Source organism: Oxyura jamaicensis, chromosome 11 (assembly GCF_011077185.1).
Source record: "Oxyura jamaicensis isolate SHBP4307 breed ruddy duck chromosome 11, BPBGC_Ojam_1.0, whole genome shotgun sequence".
NCBI lineage: Eukaryota > Metazoa > Chordata > Aves > Anseriformes > Anatidae > Oxyura > Oxyura jamaicensis.
This window is the reverse complement of record NC_048903.1, coordinates 21,129,827-21,150,998: the sequence shown is the minus strand read 5'-3', so window position 1 is coordinate 21,150,998 and position 21,172 is coordinate 21,129,827. Positions and strand designations below refer to the sequence as shown.

Below are 21,172 nucleotides of genomic sequence, written 5' to 3'. Positions count from 1 at the left end.
TCTCACCTTCAGCACCCGGATGCCGCCGCGGGGCCCGGCCCGGCCCCCCCGCGCGCCGCCCCCGCCCGCCGCCGCCTCGTCCTCCTCGGGCTCCGGTGCCTCCCTGGGCCCGGGCCCGGGCCCCGTCCCGGCTTCCCCCATCGGACGCCGAGACCTCGGACGGCGGCGGCAGCCCCGGCCCCACTCCGCGCAGGCCCCGCCCCGGAAGCGCGAGGCCTTCCGCCGTCGGCGGGCGCGGCCTCAGCAGCAGCACGGGGCCAGAGCGCACCGGGCAGGCTCCCCGCGTCGCGCCGGTGCCCTGGGGCCGGGCGGCCTCGGGGGCGCTGCTCAGGGACCGAGCCGGGGCCGCTCCTCAGCGGCTGCGCTGTCCGCCCGGCCCCCGCCGCGCCTGCCCCTTGGAAGCGTTCGGCTCGGATCCCCGCGTACCGCGAGACGGCGCCCTCCCGCCGCCGTGCGCCCGCCCCTCGGAGCAGCCTGCGGCCCGCGCGGTGAGCGCCAGCGGTGCTGAGTTTCAGCGCGCTTCTGCCCGCGGCACCAGCTCCGCGCTGTGCCCGTTCCTGCTGTTAGTTCAGAGCTCGCTCCGGACAGGCTTTCCACGTTCCCACCCTTGGGCTAAGTGCTGCGCTAAACGCTCACCGCGTTAGACGCTCACCGCGTTACGCTTCCTTTAAGTTTCCTGCCTTCCCGGGCTGCCCGAGCACGCTGCTCGCAGCGTTGCGGATCTGCTCTCGGCGCGTGGCCCCCTCGGAGGGCATAACCGAGTCACCGCTGCCGCCACGAGGAAGGAGAGGCTTCCCTGCTCCCAAAGTTTCGCCCTGCGCCAGAACCAATGACTACAGCCACTGAGCTACTGCTGCCGCACAAACTATTTCTGAATTCTCAGCAGTAGCTGGAGAGCTCTCCTGTTTAAAAACTGACCGACAACCTATCTTACCAGGAAGGTTATGTGCTCCCCAGCACACATCTATATCTGGCAATACAGGAGAGTGCCGAGGAAAAATGCAGTTCTGTTAGAAAACATGGTATTTAATAAATGCTTCTGTGACTAGAAAACGAGGAACCTTATAGAACGCAGGTTTATTACTGTAATGGATAATGAGATTACAACAATCCTTGTCTCTCCAAGGTACCTGGAGTACAAAGGGGGATTTCTTCGTCAGTAAGGAAATCATGATTAATGCCAAATGCAAGCTGCAGGCACGAGAGAAAAAATAAATTCTTATGTTCAGATCTTATCACACCTGGATGGATATTGCTGAGGGTAGTTGAAAAACTCTTTCAGGCTATTTTCAGGCTATTTGACCTGGAACAGTTTAAGGATTTTTATAGTTGTCTACACTCATTTTACTCTCCAAAATTTCCTGAAAGCTTTTTAAACTCTACCCTTATTTCATATCATCTGACCTCATCATGGCCAAACAAAAATCAATGAAGCCTGTCCCACTGTACTTGGAAAAAGCAACAAGGCAGTTTTAAATCATGGAATATTGACTCATTTTATTAGTCACTTCATAATTTGTTTCAACCAAAAGACAATACACACAGAAGTCTAATGCATCCCATGTAAGTGTTTACATCCGTTATGCTCCTCACTCACCTAAGCATTTATTTAAATTTTTCATATCTCAAAAAAATAGGTCTGCAGAAGTTAGAATGACACCAGGCTCCCTGCTTAATGGCATGTTTTTATTTTGGTGGGGGGTTGTGGTGTTTGTTTGTTTTTTTATGCTATCAAAGAGGTGTGATGGGGCTCTACGTAAAATGTGAATTACAGCATCAGGAAAGGAAAAGTAATATACAGGAATAGAGTGAAAGTTTAGAGGGAAGCAGTCCAGCAGCTCCTTCCCTCACAGCCCCCACGTAGAAAATGAACACATAGAAAGCACAACCAGCAGGTCTAAAAAAGCCATCTTTGCCGCTCCATCTTGCGGCCAGTACCAGCCCCAGGGAAAGGACTAAGTCACTTTTCCCATCTGTTTCAGCATCTTCTGAGTTAAATATCCAAGGTACTGTATAGGTGGCAGCTCCCTCACTGCTATTGCTTCAAAAAGTTGTTCAAGGCCGTATTTTTTACCATCAGAAAGTGGATTGAGTTAAACCTTGGGACTTTCCCACATCTTCTCTCCCTTCAGGCCCATTACAGCCACTATTCCTTCTGTCCTCTCTTGGCTCAAATACATTCACTTGAAAAACAACAACAACAGACATTCAAACACTCCCAGCTCTAAAGTCTGCAATGCCAATATTAGTAAGATTAGCCATGAAATCTGTATCTTGCTCCCTTTATATCCTCCATATATTGAAATAAGGAAACTGTTGACCAGACCTACAAGAACTGTTGCATTCCACTGGTGGAAAAAGGGCTCACTGCCCTTGGACTGCTTTATGAGGCAGTTGAGTACTCTCCAGTAAGAAAAAGCAACAGCACGGAGGTTAAAAGGTGCATCTAGGGTCAAGGAGCAAGCAGTGGTATTGTGTATTGCAGATAGAGAAACCTGTGAAACCTGGCCTTCTTTCTGGGGTCTATCAATATTTCCTTCCATCCCTTAGGAAAAGGAAGGAAGAGAGCTCCAAGAATAACAGGAATGTTCAGCTGCTATAATGGAGTATTTCATAGCCAAGGGATGTCTTCAAGAAGAATACCTTTCAGGCACATGCACCACCTCCTTGAGCTTGACTCAGAAATATGACAACATATTATCCAAAACACAAACACTTCTGTGCAAAGGCAGCTGAAGGATACAAGAACTGATGAGGAATTTACCCTAAAAGCTTAACAGAGACCAACAACAAAATCCATCTGTTCTACAGGACAGAAAACAAGTCTAAGAGGGACAGGATAAGTTGTTCCCAGTTATGCTGTGACAAACTGGCCAGGTGAGAGGCCACTTACGTCCTTCTCTCTATCTTACCTTCCTGCCGCAGTGCTCTTCTCAGCAAAAAGGAATGGAAATTGAGATGTACCAACTTTGAGTAAAAGTGACCCTCGTACAATTCTGAGAATGGGAGAGCTCATGGGGCTTTCAGAAACTAAGGTGAAGACTTTCTATTAGTTTGCTATCTGGGACATCCTCAAAGCTCACTAGAGGCTATATTGAACACATTCAGCATTGCACACTAAGGAGTTTGAGCCAGTCAGGTGTTGAACAGTCACAAGTACAATAAAAGAAGTAAATGCTCAGCACCCAAAAAAAGATATTGATTCAACCATTTTCTGCAAGATTGCCTGTTTCATGATGCTTCAGCTAGAAGCAAAGTACTATCTTTGCACTGATAGCTCAAGCCCAAGACCCTGCCACAACCCTCAATCAATTTTAAGGAAATCATACGTCATTCTTGCTAGATTTTATAAACCTATGGTGGTGCCTCTTTCAATAGAACAAAACTCTTTGCTAAACCAAAGGCCCAAACCAGTCTTCCTATTAAGGCAGCAAAAATGCCTTCCAAGAGAAACCAAACTTATTCCACATACCAACAATTAAAGTCAGAGACACAGTCAGTCCTACATCATATTACCTACCGTGAGTAAAACCAAAACAGACTGAACAACCTTTCTTGGCCTCCCACTACAGATTCAAGGGCAGAATAGGTCTTTAATTTTCCTTAAGTGCACTGTGAAGCACTCCTCCGATATTTCTGGCAAGGACTGGAACCTAGTGTTATTACTTTTGCAGACACAAAGGGCTGGGTTTAAGCTTGCTGTCAGAGCACTGAATGATCATCACATTTAAAGCCCTGTAACAGAAAATCAAGCAGATGTACCTGCCACCTGTTTCTTTTAAGAAAGCTTTGTGGTTGGAAGCTGGGGTACCTTCAACTTACTAGCACACTAATGAATGAAGGCCTATCATTCCCTCTTCATCCCCAGAGTGTGCTGAACACCTGAATAGTTTTGTCACACTGTGCCGTACATCCTATACATTGCCTCCATTAGAATTCATAGAACTCTTACTACCTCAACAACAGTTTACACTAGGAAACATAACCGAATACATCTTTCTTTAAGCTTAGAAGAGTACTGGACCTCACATCTTTGGTTCCAAATACTCAAAAAAAAAAAAAAAGGCTTTCATTCAAAAAAAGTTATGTTCCTTTCAGTCTGAACCTGAACTAACACAGATTTCTCTGGAAGGGGAGCAAGGAGCCAACTACGAGGATCAATTAAGTAACAAAATGGGAGAAGGCCTCTTTAAACCGCATGGTTTTTATTTCAGTGCCAATGTTACAGATACAACACAAATATCCCAGTCAGAAGTAAATCAAATGGAATCCAGGGGGTCTACAACAGGCTCTGGAAATTAATCTGGGGAGAAGGTCTGGAATAACTGGGAAGAACAGCTCTGCAGCATAGTCTCTGATGAGTCTCCCAGCAGGCAATAGGACCTTTGCTCAAAGACTGATCCACAAAACTGAATACATCTTTTCTACCCATAAACCACAACTAATGGGTCAAAAGGCTTTGAAATTAATCATGGTAGAAAACCAGCTGTTCCTTGGATCTCTGCATCTCTCAGACATCACCACACTTTCTGGGGAAGCTACAGAAGACTGTGAATCTGCATGGTTGCAGCCACTGATGGAAATAAAATTCAAGTGTAAGGTCTTCATTTCCAAGTACAGCACCAAAGCAATTTTATCAGCTTTCACTGGCACCTCTTTTCCTGCACTGTCCCAGGTTTGCAGATGAAGTCCCAAGGCCTGACTTGCTCTTAGTATGCAACACATGACTAAGAGGTATGTGTAAAAGTAATGCACTGAATAGGCCATAAAAAGCCTTCAGCCCCTTCAGACACAGGGGATACAAGAAGAACAAGGCAGGTCACCCTAATATTCTCCAAGTCCCCATTTTGAGCCCCAGATGAAAATGCCTGAAGATAATCCAGCTAGTAATGAACAAAAACACACCTTGCCCTCCCCGGGGGAAAAAAGACAGCAGAAAGAAGGGGCAGCTGTTCACTTGCTGCAGAGACAGAGTTTCCCTGCAAGAAATTCCAGACTTCTCTTCCAACCAGGCTGTGTTTCTGGGGTGGGGGGGAGGGACAGGGAAGGGAGGGAATGTTGCTTCTGGCTGTGAATGCATGTGTGAGGGAGTGCAGAGTAGCCTCCACAAGCCACCAGCCTCATCAGCGGAGGAGAGGAGATTAGTCTTAACAGATATGCTTCAAAGTCAGCAATCACTTCAGGAAAATTCCTCCTCATCAGCAGGTCTCATCTGTTCCCCATGCCCATGGTGCAGTTTGGGGGATGGCCAAGGATCACAACCTTCTTCCCAGAGTTCTTTTGATTGGGTGGGGAGAGAATAAGAATGGTGCCAGAGCCTCACTGCCAAGACTGAGGGGGGAAGTTGTTGACTTCTGCTAGATCCTGCATTGCTGAGCCCTTGTGATTATATGTCAACTTGATCCGCATTCGTAGTTGTTGCTACAAGAGAAAAAAAAAAATAGGTCTTCATTAAAGGTCAGCAAATCTCCCCAACTCTAGCTCCCCATCCCATATCCCCTGTGAAGACAAAACACAGCCAACAAAAGCTTGATGGTAAAATGTGCTGGGTAGGCTATGACACTTCAGATAAATACTTAATCCAGTCGGATGTTTCTTGTTCACTATAGTTCTCAGATCAGGTTCAAGTTTTCTCAGAAAGATTGTAGCACATCTTCCACCCACGTCTCTCTCTGCACTGGCCCTGCCCTCACAAACACTGAGGTCCTTAAACACAACAGTAACTGTCTTACAGTCTCAATTAACAACACAAGAAAGCAGGAGGCAGACCTGGACCCTGCTGCACTGCACAAGGAGAGGTATCATTCCCCATGCTAGCTGTTCACTCAGAGAAGAAGTGGTCTGGAAACTTCAAGTATTACATAGGTCAGTAGCACTGGATGAAATAGTCTAAGAAAGACTGGAGAAAGCATCTCTAAGAACATTTCTTCCTGCTGTGGGTAAATGATGGAACACCTCAGACATTGTTTGTCTGTCATCCAGATACTAGGCAGCCTTTAATAAAAGGCCAGAGCTCCAGCCAGGTTGTTATCCTCACAACTACAAAAAAATAGTTTGCCAAAAACCCTAAAAAGAAAAGCAAGAAGTTGGCTTTTTCTGGCTCTTTTATCCATACCAGACAAAGCCTACAATGAAATACGCAAAAAGAATAGCAGAGGGAGGAAAGGAGGATAAAAACTGCTCCAACCAGCCTCAGGATAAAGGATATGATCACTAATAAACACCAACTTTATACCATTAGATCAATATAATCAGTATCAATTTGTTTTATTTGGTACTGCTCTGGGTAACTGGCCATTCCACTGTAAGAGTATAATCACAGTCATCCACCTTGAAGAGTTACATTCGAAGACCTGCCAGTCTTTCACCCTGTTTATTACAACTCTCCCCATCTTTGCTATTAGTCAGTGCAGCAGAATGGCTGTCCATTTCAAGGTGAGCAGACTTTTTTTTTTTTTTTAAACAACACTGAGAAGACAAACAGCTACCTCCTAAATAATAAAACTCAGGTTGTTTCCCTCAGAATATTCCAGGTAACTTACACCATCTTGTGGACAGGATTCTTGCAAAGCTAGAGATTGCTACTGACTTCAAGTACATAGGACAGTAAGAGATGCATGAATGCCTGATGTGGAAGAGTTAAGAAACAATGCAGAAGGCAGTGAAATACTAACTTACATCTCTGTATTCTCAAGTATTCAGAAGAGTTCTGATGTATCAGCAAAAAAGCATATTTCAAGCTTGTGCAGCCCATCTGAGATGGATGTATTGTGACTTCTGTCACTTTAGAGGAAAGCTCCGAAAACCTTCCAAGTTCAGAAAATACCTTTCATGTGATCTTTAGCACTACTGTGATTCAGACACATGGAAATTCATATCGGATTTACGAGACAGAATAATTACTGTAATTACTCTTGTGCTTTACTATAGGCAGAGGGGAGTACACTGCTTCGTAAAAATGAGGGGAGACCATGGGAACCATAAAAACTGTGCACTAGAAGACAGTCATTTCAGTGAAATCTTTGGCTAGGTGTTTTGTTTTGTTTTAAACTTAGACATCAATCTAGCAGTAATACTTAATATCTAGAGCAGTACATAAGTGTTAAAAAAATGTATACAGCAGGAAGATCTCAAGGGTGTCCTACAAAGGATGATTTAAAAAACAAAACAAACAAAAAACACACACACACAAAAAAAAAAAAAAAAAAAAACACTTTTCTTTCTGATGCCATCTGAATACTTGCAAAACCTCTTAAGGAGGACCCACGGGTCACACCCCTCCCTCCCAAGTCTGTTTTCTCTCAGTCTTGGAAGCCTCTCTCTGAAGACTGTAAAACAGATGGAATTATGTTTAAACACAGCTAAAGACTTCCCCCCCTCAACCATTTAAAAATATACTCATCACATATTAAATGAGGCCACTTGAAAAAACAATTTTTGAAAAAAGTTTGGGTCAGAATTTTTTTGTGTAACAGACTTCATTCAAGAAGTGCCCCTGCAGACAGCAAGAAGGAATGTTAAATATATTTATATGGCAAGATGCTTGCCTTTCAGACTTCATTTTTACAACACAAACACCAGGTTCTGCTCCTCTAGAGAAACTATCCAGAAACTTGTTTAAAAACCACGCTGATGCAAAAGACATCCACAAAGTCAAAAGAATGAGTCTGTTTTAAAAGTATAACCAATAAGTCAAACCTGTGTCCACGGCCCTCTGACTTTTTCATAACTTTTTCCTAACCCTAACCAAAATGATTGTCATTACAACTCATCATTCCCTACCTTATTGGAAATGCAGCCTAACCAGACACAACTAAATGCACAACTCCATGACAATGTCTGTAACTGTTCTCAGAATCACTCACCTTCTGTGGATTCAGGACTTTAATGACCTGTGTGATGGTCCCCGAGTTAAACGCAGGGATGACACTGCTGCTGGGAGACAGGAGCTGCAGCTGGAATGTCTGAAGAAAGGGCAAAGAGAAAAGTTGATGCTTAATCAAATAAGTCAAGTAATCAGTTCTTCAGTTCCCTATCTGTAAAGGGCAAAACGCTGGCCCACCTGCTTTCTATGTAAAGAAGATCCAGGTGGCACGAATATTTGGGGGTGAGGACTTACTGCAGTGTATCAAGATCAGCAGTGATGCACTGTTTCAAGCATGACTCAAGAGTAGCAGCTGAGGCTGATCAGCACATTTCTAACTTCAGGGACCCACTCTCTCCCTAATGCCTGCCTATGGCAGGAATAAAACTTAGCCAAACTAAAGTTAGAACATTATTAATTCCCAGAAGTGAGATTCCCAAAAATGGATGCATATTCCCAAACTTGGACATTTCAATTATAGCCTGCTTAAATGGTCTGCTCTACTACCAACTAGGCAGTTTTTGTCTCCTGCATTTTGGGCAGCAGCTAAATCCAAGGACAGACATTTCACTGCTTTTAGGAAGATAGTTACTAATAGCTATACGGGAATATGTTTCAACTTTAATAAGCAGCTAAAAGCTTCAAAGGATCGTTTTCATGTATTCATAACTGCAAAGAATGTGGTATATTTCTTAGAAACTAAGAATAAAGGGAAAGATTAGTTTTTATTGACCCAACATTTTCCTGGGTGTGGTTTAGCAATCTTCCTAGAAAAGGATGATTTTAAAAGATGATTTTATCCCACCAGATATAATCTAATCTGACAGAAACCCATATTCCACTCCATTTATAACCTTTTGTTTCAGACTAGAAAGGAGATGACCAAACTGAGCACTAGGAGAACCCTATTAGCAACCCGGCTTTTAAATTCTTTTTTTTTTTTTTTTTTTAAACCATGCTGCATGTTTCTATCTACATGGAAGTAGACATCAGGAAGTACTTGCAGCTGGCCCTCTACCTGTTGATGTAGTTGCCCTAAGTGATTCTACCTTTGGTACTGCAGCTTGGAAAACAAAATCTGTCATATCCAGTTCTGTGCTGTTGGAGGCCTGTATCGTGATTACAGTGACACTGGGGTTGGTGTTTGACCTCTCAAAGGTGAAGTCAATCTTCAGGCCATTCTTATTGTATGCAGTAATTGAGGGGATTCCTGCAGAAAAAAAAAAAAAATCAGGAGACTTGCAGAATCAAGAGACCATTCTCAGCATCACAGAAGTCATTTCCATTACACCCAGACACAAACTCTTCTGAAGATTTAACACCCTCCCTTCTCCTCCAGTGTCTGTTACATTCCACAATGACATCTTTTTATTTCTATCCCTAGCTGCTTCTTCTGCCATGGAACCTTCAGCTAAGGATTTACATGCCCCTAACCTGCAGCAATATCATTGAAGAGAGGCTGTGATGGCAGTCCATCAAGCAGGAAAGGAGGCTGTGATATCTGTGGTACAGGGGCAGGTACCGGAGAACCTACAAGAAATGTTGGAAAAATACTAAATTTAGCTGTCACAAAATGAAGAGTAATTACTCCTTCTCCAAGTTATCAACTGATGCATATTGTATTTCTATATAAGAGACTCTACAAATAGTTATTTATGTTGTCATTTGCTCCTTCTCTGCTTTTACTCAATGAGGACTGGCTCCTCTTAAGCTAGCAGGCATTCAAATAGAATAATTTCTCACATCTTCTTATCCTCTCTGAAAGGCTCACACCTTTCCCAGGCTGGAATGTAAAAAACAAAAACCAAACCAAACAAAAACAAAACAAAAAAATTCACAAGTTCTACAATCTAATCGTTGAGAGTCAACGTGTGACATTATTCCCTGATTCCCACCTATATACAAATATGGATCCTGAAAAGAATAATCATGAAGACAGGTACTTAGAGTGATGAACTAACCAGCCTTTGCACCTTCAGCAATCATCCTGACATCCCACCCCAGGACTGGGGATGTAGACTTCAAGAGATACAGCTTGCTTACCTGTTAGGTTGAGGTCTCCCAGTAGGTCAAGGAGCTCCCCACCAGCAGAGGCTGGCTTGCTTGTAGGTACAGTGGGGATTACAGGTGTTATATCACTTCCCCCCAACAAGTCCAACAAATCATTTGCCTAATGAAAAAAAATAAAATAGTTACATATTCATCTTTCTGCTACTTTCCCTTACAAATGCAACAGATTCCACTTGCTCTCAGATTAAAGACAAGAGCTACTGACCGATCAGAGAGGTTCTTAGTTTGGCTATGGTCCCAAGCCCTGTGAGAAATCTAGCTTCCATGCTATTGGGGCCACAGTGATTAGTAAAGGATGGAGTTCACAGACACTAAGACAGGTTGGGGTATATATATGGCTTTTCCCCGCTATGCTCTTGCACTCCCCACAATAACCTCTTCCACACATTCATTCTTGGCACTAGAACCATGAAAATAGAGTTGTGATGAGATTCATCACCAGGCCAGAACTAGCAAAGAGGCAGGAACAGGGAGGGAAATGGTCTCAGCTTACTGTTGAAAGAGCAGTGGCTAGTACTGTGGTCTGACAGGCAGTGGAAACTTATCCTAGATCAGTTTCCATTACCTGGCTACCAGGCTGCAATCCAGAAGGTGGAGGTTTGGTTTCCAGTACCGCTGGCTCTGTCTCTCCATTGGTCTGTACAATCTCAGTAGGGCCATTTGTGGTGACTTTCTCCATTACCGGCATTCTCTCAAGCAGGGCTGGCCTGAAAGAAGCTGACATAGTTACACTGTGCCATCTTCCTGGATCCCAATCCAAACACTCAAACGTTCAAGAGAAGATATACACAGAACAACCTGCCTTTTCTGCTGTCGGGGCACTGTAAGACTACGTGATATCTTGAGGTGGTTGGAAATAATTCCTGACATTCTGTGCCACTATAAACATATTAGCTGTCAGTTGAAAACCAAACAAACCCTCCTGCCTCCTGTTTTCTGCTAGCACTAGACACAGTTTTCATTATGGGGCTAGGATAACAAGCCAAAGATTAAACAACTGAGCAATGGTGGATCGACTGCAGACACAGGACATTTGACTCTTCTGTTCCGTATCCAATTGAGTCAATAAGTCAGCTGATTGACTTATCTTTGCAAGAGGGTTAACCACTCAGAACAGATAAAGCTGGAAAAGCAAACCACCATGCTCTCGTTTAGCCAAGTTCAAGTCTCAAAAGACTTTTAAGTTCAGTCCTCAAGAGCACCCTCCTGAAAGGATACAGAAACTGAAGAAGAAGAGGCACAGGAGCCAGAATCCTGACATCAAAACTAAGTAGCAGCAAAAGTCGTACAGGGAAAACTGATCTATGATACAGGGAAGACCATTACCCTTGAGGATCAAGTCACAAAGCCTGCATGAAACGAGTAAGTCCTACTGTCTATGCATCTTTTGGGCTGAAAAAGTGTCCCAGTGCCAATAATTCCAACAATGGGCCAAGTTTTTGACCATGAACAAAGTTTTAATGAGCAGAAACTATTAAACACTGACTTTTACACTGTAATGAACACTAGAATGTGTGTGTGTGTGGGGGGGGAACACTAATACTCTTTTATAAAACTGAGTGAAGTTCACACATTTTTCTGAAGCAAAAAGCTTCCCGAAACGATGAACACCATACTCTGGTATTGGATCAAAAGCCAGCTGATCTCCAGATATTGTTATCTGCAGTGGTTACCTTAGATCAAAAGGCTCTCATATTAGATTTTTTCCTAACGCATTCATAATGTCTCATGTGAAGGCCTAGGCAGCTCACTAACGTGACTCTTCCAAGAGCACAATCTTAGTTTCTGCACAAATCCCATGGGAAGAGATAAGAGGAAATCATATGGATGTTGTGTCCTACACACAGAGGATAGGATAGTACCTATGAAAAAATCTGTGAAAAGCCTTTGAAACAAGGTTTGGAAGCCCCTAAAAGCTTATGCAATATTTAGTCCAGTGACACCCATTTTTTCCTCTATTCCTATCTAGATTTGAGAATGAATACTCCTCCATCCAACTCTAAAAGCTACCTTTTTCCACCACACTAGAACATGGTAGTTCTGATGCTTCCAAATCAGGCAAACAAAGATCAGACCTATTTTCAAAATAGCATTTAATCTAAATGACATCTTATGGAAAGTCTTCAAGGATGGATGAAGTTAACTCCCAGATGTTCAGTCTTATGTTCTTCATGGAATAGCCAGTACAGTGCTATGTATCAACAATAATTTGTCGCACATAGCAGATTAACGACTATTCTATAAAGAATTACAGCTTTGGTTATTGCAACAAAGAGCGGTTTGAACTATCTCAGAAAAACAACCACTTGAGTAAAACTATGATGAATGGGAAACTCTCAGTGATAACATACAAGGAAATCAACATGCTCAAGAATTGTAAAACAAGGATGCTGAGTGGTGTAGAAAAGTATGACTTTTCAGACAGAACTTGAGATTTTAAACAGACACTACAAGAAAATAGTAAATTAAAAAGATATTCTGAAAAACTGAAAAGCGTTTTCAGAATTACCTCAATTTCAGAGCACTGCTTAGGAGAAAAGGTCAATGGATATCTGCATGTTTATTCTAAAGGCACTTTAAAATCAATTTGAAACTAATGATTGGTAACACTAGTATGGTAAAAGCTATCTGCAGTCACTCGCTTAGATAGCAAATTTAATATTCAACACCTAAAAGTGAACATTAACCAAGTCCAAGCTCAGAGCGGGTCAAGCATTTTGGTACAGAATGACTGATCTCAAAACAATCTCCCAAGATATGCTATGTTCTTAAAACACTCAATAATCCTACAGAGATCAGGGAGGAATTATAGCTACTCTATACTCCTACCAGAATCACAAAATAAAGCTCTATGTACTATGCAGAAGATCAGAGCAGATTATTAGCCTTTTCAAACATTCAAACTCATCAACACTTACCTCATGTGATCGTATTTTTTGAAAAGTGCATTATATTCCACTGCCCGCTGCTGTAGCTCCACATCAATGCTGCTGCCATAAATGGAAACTACCTTCTTAATGCGACTGTGGGGAGAGGCAAAAAAAAACAAAAAAAAAACACTATGGAATTCTCAACAGCGGGCAATGAATTAACGTGTCATCCAGAAGACATTATTTGACACCCTGCTCAACAGCTGTCCTGTATAAGTGATTTGAAACAGTAGTCACTGCTGTTTTCTTGGAGTGCCTATACAACTTCAGTTTTTGAACTGTCGCTGTCCCTCCCCAACATAGTCAACAGGTAATTAATACACCATCACAAGATATATCATACCAAAACTCAACTACTCACAGTCAAGCCATCAGTAGGAAACAAGGCTATTTTTCTCCCCATCAGGAAAAAAAAATAAGAACTGGAAAGAACAGTCCACTTAAAGGGCTTTCTTTCACATTAATGAATTTTCATGCAAGAGTAATGTGACTCAAAGTCCCCACACAGTAGACACATCCATAAACAGATAAAACAGCACAAATTAGCGGAAGACTTCCAGACTGCAAGCAAAGGAGGACTGTAAAAGCCAGGAAGAAGACTCTTAACCATGGAAGTAGAACATGTCCAAGGAATACTTCTACTGAAGACAACTGATGCCAGCATATGTGCAACAAACCCCTGTGCAGAACAGCACCAATAAGAACTCACTTGACAGTGCAGGTGAATCTTGTGGAAAGCTTCATGATGGCAGTGAGAGCATAGCCTCGTGTAACAGATGCAGACATATTAGATATCAGAATGCTTTCTAAAATATCAAGAACTTCATCTTCTGTTACCTGAAAAGGTACAAAAAGTTTAGGCTGAGTCAGACAGAAGCTTTGCAGCAAACCTTTCAGAGTATACTGTAAAAAACTTGTTTCTTGCTTAACAGGTATTTCCTATCTCCTCAGTACCTTTGTGAACCCACAGCATATATGCACAATGTATGAAACAGATGCATCCAGATGAATATCTTACGATACTACAGTTTTAAAATAAAATTCCTGTTCCTTCTTTCTGTTGGAAAGAAGGTTTATCACCAAAATACACAGCTAAAACCCTGGCAGATACTGTGCAAGCTAGATGTGCACCAAAAGCACACTGCTCTGCCCAGTGTAGCTACGCTTCTCAGAGAGGAAGCTGGCTATGTTTATATTGCCCATGCCTATAGCATGCAAATGAGTTCCCCATCAAGGGTCCATCATAGACACCATTAATAGGTAAGTGCTGCAAGCATTTCCCTCAGATAGCCAGCATCAAGCAGCTCCAGCATCAGCCATGTATACACTTGCTCTCTCAGGCTATACCTGTATTGGCTCCTCTTCTTCACACTGACCAGACACCAGAAGATCTCCATACTCTCCTATGCACCAGGAGGCCACTTGCACCAGGGGCTGCTGTTGGAAGAAAAATCAGACACCTAGATAAATGCATTCTGGTACAAAGTAAACCACCACCATCTCCCAGAGCAAGTTTAGGCCTCCTTCCAGCTAAGCAAATTTCCCATAGCATAAGAAACATGGAATTCTTGATCAAATTCAATATTCATACAAGAAAAAATAGAACAGGAACATTTAGAAGACATGCCTCTTCTGCAATCTGTCCCTTGGAACTAGACAGCATGATGCTAACTTACCTTGGTATGCTTAGTAAATATACTTATTGCAGTATAATGGGTAAACCAAAGCTGCTTGTATTGGGTATTACCTGGGAGTAATCACCAAGGATGGCTTTGTAGAGTCTCTGCACAGTGTAGGCATGCATCTCCACACTATTAGTTATTAGCTGAATCAGGTTGGGAACAGCATCATCACGAACATAACTTCCTGCCTGCAAGAACGTATTCAAGAGAAAAATAGAAGCTGTTAGGTTTCACTATCTGACTTCTCAGTAACAGCCAGCATTGACTGATATCCTTCACAAAGCCTGAACGCACACATAGAAATCCATATCCTCATCCTCAGGTACTTTATGGTTGATTTTGAGCAGTCTCAGCTGGTTAGAAGTACAGGACAGTACATTCTCCTAATGCACTCAACTATAGCTAGAGAAAACCATACTGTAAATATCCTGAAATTGTCTGTTGAGGATAGGATATGGACATAAGAATCCTGTGCTATTTCTATACCACAGAAGGAACAGAACACACACAAGAAAATGCCTTCCACTTAACAGACAAGTTAAGATGCTTTGTGGGCAGAATGCAGCTTTTTCAATCACTTCCTCAAAGCTAGACTCTACACCAAATTAGCAAAGGACTCAGGGACTCGTCTATCTCTTTGGTCAGATGACAGGAATACGGAGCTCAGATTGAAAAGCCCACATCAAGAGCAGAAAAGTAAGTGGGGCAATGCATAAATCACAGTTTTGTTGCTGAAGAAGAGATGTACATTGCTCAAAACCTGCCTGTTTAGACAGTACTCTGGAACTGAGAACAGATCATGGAAAAAAAAAAGGAAATTAAGTGAGCCTGATTAGGTCAATTAAGTGAAAACCCAGCTAGCAAAACCAGGAGCTGATGACATTCTTCTGTGTTAATTCTCCTAAGTCTGGTAAACTGGATATGATATTTATCTGTAAGAATCTGCACTGAGTAGTCTTATGAATATAACTTTATAAAGCTTTATAAATGGTTTCCCTACCAGTCAAGGGAAGGAAGTTACTTTAATAAGAGGGAGTCCTCTGAGAGAAATGTTCACAATCTACTTTTAAATGGAAATCAACTCTCTGTTCAGAGCAATCCACATTTCTCAGTTTCAGGGTGGCACAACAGCACATTGAAAAGTGAGTCTGGCTCCTCAACTTGTCAAATCTGAACACTCAGACTAACTAAGTAAATTTCTTCCCACTTCTTCATATCAGAGAATACACTACCTACTCAAGCTATGCTCTCTTCCCCTCGTTTGCCAAAAACACTACTCCGTTCCACCTCAACTATGATGCTTATACAGAAATTCACATAGTAAAAAAGTAATAATCAAACCCAAGCTAGAAAGCTGTTATAATTCTATTAAAAAGCTTTGATAAACTCAACTTGGAATAATTTCAAGAAACTGTTTCAACCCTCCCTCTCCGCAAGTCACTTAGTGCTGTGTTTACTCTCTCTTGAAAGGATTGTATATTGGAATGACAGCACAAGAGTTGCCCTGACTTAGAAGCTAATGCACTTACTTCGGTCGATACAAACTCTGCTATGCAGTCTTCTTGCACGTTTCAGAAATCATACATTCTCTAAAATTTTCATTCTAAAAATGAAATGGTCATATTTACTTTCTGACTAGCTGCCTTAGGTCACTATTATGTAAGCGCACTTAAATTGTGTATTGTAACATTTATTATCTCTCAGCCTTTATAGCTGTCTCCCACTCTGTGATAGCTTCCTACAGAATTCAATATTATTTATTTAAGTCAGACAAAACACAGGCAATTTCACTTACCGTTGTTAAGACTCTCATGATTGTGTCTATGTGCCAGCGTTTGGAAGGAGCATATCTGACAAAATTAGAAAAAGAATCAGAGCAATAACCACTAGCCTTCAACACCACTAAGAAGCCCACAGTTAACAGAACCTCCCCTTTTTGGTCACCTCCCGGCTTACTGCTTCCTAGAAAAAAAATCACATTCTTTAACTTTCTGTATTAATGCTGACACTGGAATGCTGAGTAAACATGCAAGTCTGTAGAATATAGCACAGCCATGCCTTGCATATACAATACTTCAAAGCAAAGTCAGGCTGATGATTATAATGGCTCGACATTAGTAAGATTATTTCACTTGTACACCTAACTGGGGAGAGTGGGCATGGAGGTGTGTGGAAGGGACACAGGGCCAGGGTGTCAGCACAATGATTTTTCCAAAGAACAGTAGAAATCAATATGCTAGACTGGTTTAATGATATGAGAACTGCCCACAAGGGAACATTAGTGTGCCCTGAAGCACTGGTGTGCTCTGTTTCTCATAGGAGGTAAAAACTAAAACTACACACAGGTCAGCAAATGGGCAAATGGAGAAGATATGATCAACACATTCTTTTATGGGGCGGGGAAGGGGATAAATAACAAAAAATGCTTGTAATTTTGAAAACAGACAAATTAATGGGAAGCAAATTGACCCCATACTTTTCTGCAGCAAGAAATATTCCAGATGCACAGTCTGCCTTGAACTCTGGCTCACAGGAATCTAGGAAATATAGCAACTCCTTCATCATTCCACGAACATTGTTCCCATTAACAAGAGCAAAACTCAGTTCCATTGCACGCCTACAGCAAGGGACAGAAAACAAAGTATATTCACCTGGAGAAGTAAACAAATCCAGATACTCAAATGCACTTACCTTTTAAACGAGATAGCAATCTTTATTAATCCTGTGAGAAGAGCCTCCCATATGTACCAGTATTATCTTATTCATGGGCAGACAAGAAATACCCACCAGAGAAAACTATAAATGCATGGAGTGGGGCAGGTGGAGTCCCCCTGAGATGTCCTAAAAGACTAGGAATATTTTTCAGTAGAGTCCATCACCATTGTCTGATGGCCCAGTTATTTGTAATTATATGCTTGTCATTTCTGACACAACTGCAATGAGAAAGTAATACAAGCAACAACAAGCTTTCCCCAACTTCAGGGATCTTAAACACAGAAGGAACTTGTTTTCTTCTCCATCGATTAGAGATTCAAATACAGTAGAGCTGATAAGCTTTATTGTATCTTGTCAGATAGACTATATAAGACTTTTAGAACTCCAAATTACCCTGGTGCTCTTTTCAGAATTTTGTTTTCATTCCTTCCCTGCCACAAGTTGACACCACTATTAAACAGAGTACTGTCTCTTTGATTTTCCTTGTTGTATACATCCAAAAGTGAGAGGCTAGTCTTTAGACCTTCTACTTGAAGCTTCTGTAGCTGTTTGTAGCACGGCTCTCCCATCCTTCCCAGATTTTCTCAATGAAGACTTCTGTCTTCAAACATGATATAATGCATTAAACAGCCTCACTAAACAATCCTGACTATTCTTTAAAATGGAACATTCAGTGTAATACAGAACACAAACACTCAAGTTGAGTGTGAGGAACTTTGAGTAGCCTGTCACTGAGATAGGCTACTATAACACAAATAAGATCCCTGTAGCACATCAAGAACTTCCTCCCCCATTTCAATTATCTTTTGAAATCAGCTGGAGAGCTGCTGAACTACATCATATGTACAATGATTTTATAGTGTTTGTTGTGCAACAGATCTTTTACAAAATTATGCCAAAAGGCTTAAGGTCTAAAGAATAACATAGATGTTTTTCAAATGGATCAGACTTCAATTTGTGCTTAACTCCAGTGTTAAGCTTGCCAACCTACCACTACACTGACACAGTCATTTTTTTTCTGATCAGCTAAGATTTTGACAATGTTAATGAAACATCAACACCTTAGACCAGGCACAATGGTAGAGGGGATAAGCTACCTGATTTGCTCTCAAAAAAAAAAGAAAGATCTAGCTAGCACTGCTTCTCAGCATCTTCCTATTGTTGTAGGAAGCATGATTACAGCATGATACAGTATTGTGACCTGTGAATGTGTTACCTTGTTTTTTACCCAACTAATATCTGGGGACCTAGAGAATATGAATATCTTTTCATAGAATAGCTCTGGTTGCAAGGGACCTTAAGGATCATCTAGTTCCAACCCCCCTGCCATGGGCAGTGATGACACATACTAAATCAGGTTGCCCAGGGCCTCATCCACCTTTTCCACCTCGTCCTTGTTTTCACCTTAATTCTGAACACCTATCTAAATCATTACCACTTATTATCAAGGGTTTTGGCTGTTTGAAAACCTGTATCGTTACTAGAATTGTTTTCATTCTTCCAATTAGTTCCTAACTCTTTACATGTAACCCAGCTGGGTTGCACGTTTTCCACATTAATATTTAATCTTTTCAGTCACATTATAGCGGATATGTCAATACTGCAGGTGCACAGAAACAGTTTGCAATCTTAACACCTGCCATTTATCTAAATTCATATTGCTCACATCACAGGTCTCATTTCTGTCACAAAATTCCTAATCACGCAATTTAATCTTATTAAGCAGACAGACAAAAAGCCTTGACCTAAATGGCAAAGCCATTCTGAGCTATGCTACATAGACCAAAGATGCACTGCAGTGGTTAACAGATGATGAGAACAGGCCATGCTTCAGATGTCAACCAAAACCAGATATCATGTCTTTCTCTCAAGTCTCAGCACCTGAAACTTGCTACTTGGGAACTCTGATATCTAGTCAATATATTGCTTCAATGATAGCAGTGCATTGTCAGCAGCATGAGTGTCAGCATGGCAACATCACGCTCTGCCGATGGATCACTCAAAAGCTTCATCCTCCAACAGCACTCAGACATGAAGCTCTATTGTTCACAGCACACCTGTATTTTCCTAAATGGTACCAGTAAAATGCTTTTGTGGCCTCACACTGCTCTGGCACCAAACAACAACAGCCTGAATTTACCTTTTAAGATGGCATACAATCATAAAACAAGATTACATGTTGCCCATTACATAACAGTTAAAACTAAGCATCAGAAGAAAGACAGTTTTAATTTGTTTCCTATTCTACATACATTTGAGTAAGCAGCACTGTTAAACATCTAGACCTGATTCAAAGAGGCATAAATTTGAAAAATGCCTTTCAGCATAAGCATGTATGGCATATCCAATCAGTTTGACAAGGTGTAAAGAAGAGGATGAGCAATTCTGAAAGAAATAAAATACGTTTATGATGTGACAAGAGGTGAATGAAATTTTGGCCTGCAGCAGAGCTTCCACATGATGCAAAAGGGATGCAGCAGTCCCTATCACTAACTTGCTTTACGCTGCACTGAGCTCAGACGACCAGTTACAGAAAGAATAATAGGGAAGAGACTACTGAAAAAAATAAGCAATGAAGAAGCTGAAATACTTGATTTAGAATAAATGCAGTTCTCTGCATAGTCTGGCAGAAGTGAGATCAAGTGATTCAAGACTACTGTAAATATCTGAGAGAAACAACAGAAGGTTACTATCACGAGTAAAAGGAACATAACTGAAATAATGAGAGTAAACAGGAAAAAGTTTAGACTGAGTATCAGAAAAAGTCTTCTTGTAGTGAGATGTATCAGGTCACAAGCTCTCCCATAGTCCAGAGAAATAGCAACATATCACTATTTAAATGACACACAAACACCAAGAACGTACACAGCATATAAGAATGGACACAGCATATAAGCAAACCATTTGTATAATATAGTAAATCTAAATTCTAGCATTGTCTAATTAAATTTAATCTAGAAAATTATTTGGATGGCTTAACTCTGCTTCAGGACAATGTGATACTGCCTGTTTGTCTTGGACAGAAAAGTAACACCAAGCATGTCAGAATAGTTTTGACTAGGATCATGCTTTATGGAGGCTTTGATTCTTACGAACACACCATCCAATCTGTTGATTTTATTTTGGAAAGATTCTGGCAAACAAACTCCCCTCCTCCCCTCACCCAAGATGCATGAAATGTAAAAGCAGCTTCTCAAAGAAAGTCACTGCATATCTTCATTATCTTTGTTACCTTACTTGAAGCATGAACCTCATACTAGTCTCATTTATAAGTTCCCTATAGTTTCCCAATTTTATTAACATTTTCCCCTATGTCCTGCTCACATTCCATAGGCTGTTTATTTCACTGACATTTCATTTACCTTTTAATGGAGACATCCAGATCCTTCAGGCAGTCCACAATTGTGCTTCTATGTCGCTGTACTGCATTATGGTCTGTCTGCACAGTTTTCAACAATGATGTCAAAGCTACATATCTGGGATAAGAGCATAAAGTAAAAAAAAAAAAAGTCAGTAAGCTTTTAATTTCTATGCACAAAAACACCCACCCCCAATTTAATCCTCTTTTGCAACAGAACAGGGCTCTCTCGTACTCAGTAACAAATGAGAATCTTCCAGGGGACTGCCTGGAATGTCTCCATAGAAGAGTTACCATACAAAACGGTAACCAACATGCCTAACAACATCCTGCTGCTTTGACAAGCACTCACCCCAGTTCCTGGGCTCATGTTAGTTGCCCAGTCTTCATGGAAGATTTTGAAAAGACGAGGCAAATAAATGCTAGACCTCCACAGATAACACAAAAATTACCACACAAATTCTCAAGGTTAGAGACTTCTGCCTATGTCATGATTTGCAGTCAAAATGCCTAGAGATGGGACTTCATTCTGGCATTGTAGCAATTCCATGTC

The 21,172-nt window shown here is 41.5% G+C and overlaps 2 protein-coding genes and 1 non-coding gene across 4 annotated transcripts in view; all 3 read right to left on the bottom strand.

Moving 5' to 3' along the window:
• PHLPP2 (PH domain and leucine rich repeat protein phosphatase 2) overlaps window positions 1-755 on the bottom strand; it is a 35,348-nt gene extending 34,593 nt beyond the window's left edge. The window contains exons 1-2 of the mRNA XM_035337085.1: window positions 681-755; window positions 7-216 (exon numbers count right to left, since the gene is read on the bottom strand). Of these exons, the coding sequence (XP_035192976.1) occupies window positions 7-216; window positions 681-755 (285 nt within the window). The remainder of the gene's footprint in view (window positions 1-6; window positions 217-680) is intronic.
• Window positions 756-1,470: 715 nt separating this feature from the next.
• Window positions 1,471-21,172, bottom strand: part of AP1G1 (adaptor related protein complex 1 subunit gamma 1) — a 43,830-nt gene continuing 24,128 nt past the window's right edge. For both annotated transcript variants that reach the window (XM_035336642.1, XM_035336641.1), the window contains 13 exons: window positions 20,624-20,737; window positions 17,023-17,163; window positions 16,342-16,396; window positions 14,612-14,734; window positions 14,212-14,301; window positions 13,574-13,701; window positions 12,853-12,957; window positions 10,500-10,641; window positions 9,908-10,034; window positions 9,299-9,394; window positions 8,914-9,074; window positions 7,866-7,964; window positions 1,471-5,421 (listed from right to left, as the gene is read on the bottom strand). In XM_035336642.1, coding sequence (XP_035192533.1) covers window positions 5,320-5,421; window positions 7,866-7,964; window positions 8,914-9,074; window positions 9,299-9,394; window positions 9,908-10,034; window positions 10,500-10,641; window positions 12,853-12,957; window positions 13,574-13,701; window positions 14,212-14,301; window positions 14,612-14,734; window positions 16,342-16,396; window positions 17,023-17,163; window positions 20,624-20,737 — 1,483 coding nt within the window. In that variant the 3' untranslated portion in view covers window positions 1,471-5,319. The remainder of the gene's footprint in view (window positions 5,422-7,865; window positions 7,965-8,913; window positions 9,075-9,298; window positions 9,395-9,907; window positions 10,035-10,499; window positions 10,642-12,852; window positions 12,958-13,573; window positions 13,702-14,211; window positions 14,302-14,611; window positions 14,735-16,341; window positions 16,397-17,022; window positions 17,164-20,623; window positions 20,738-21,172) is intronic.
• LOC118173012 lies at window positions 19,201-19,287 on the bottom strand. The gene has a single exon (XR_004753964.1). It is a non-coding gene; the product is annotated as a small nucleolar RNA SNORD71 (small nucleolar RNA).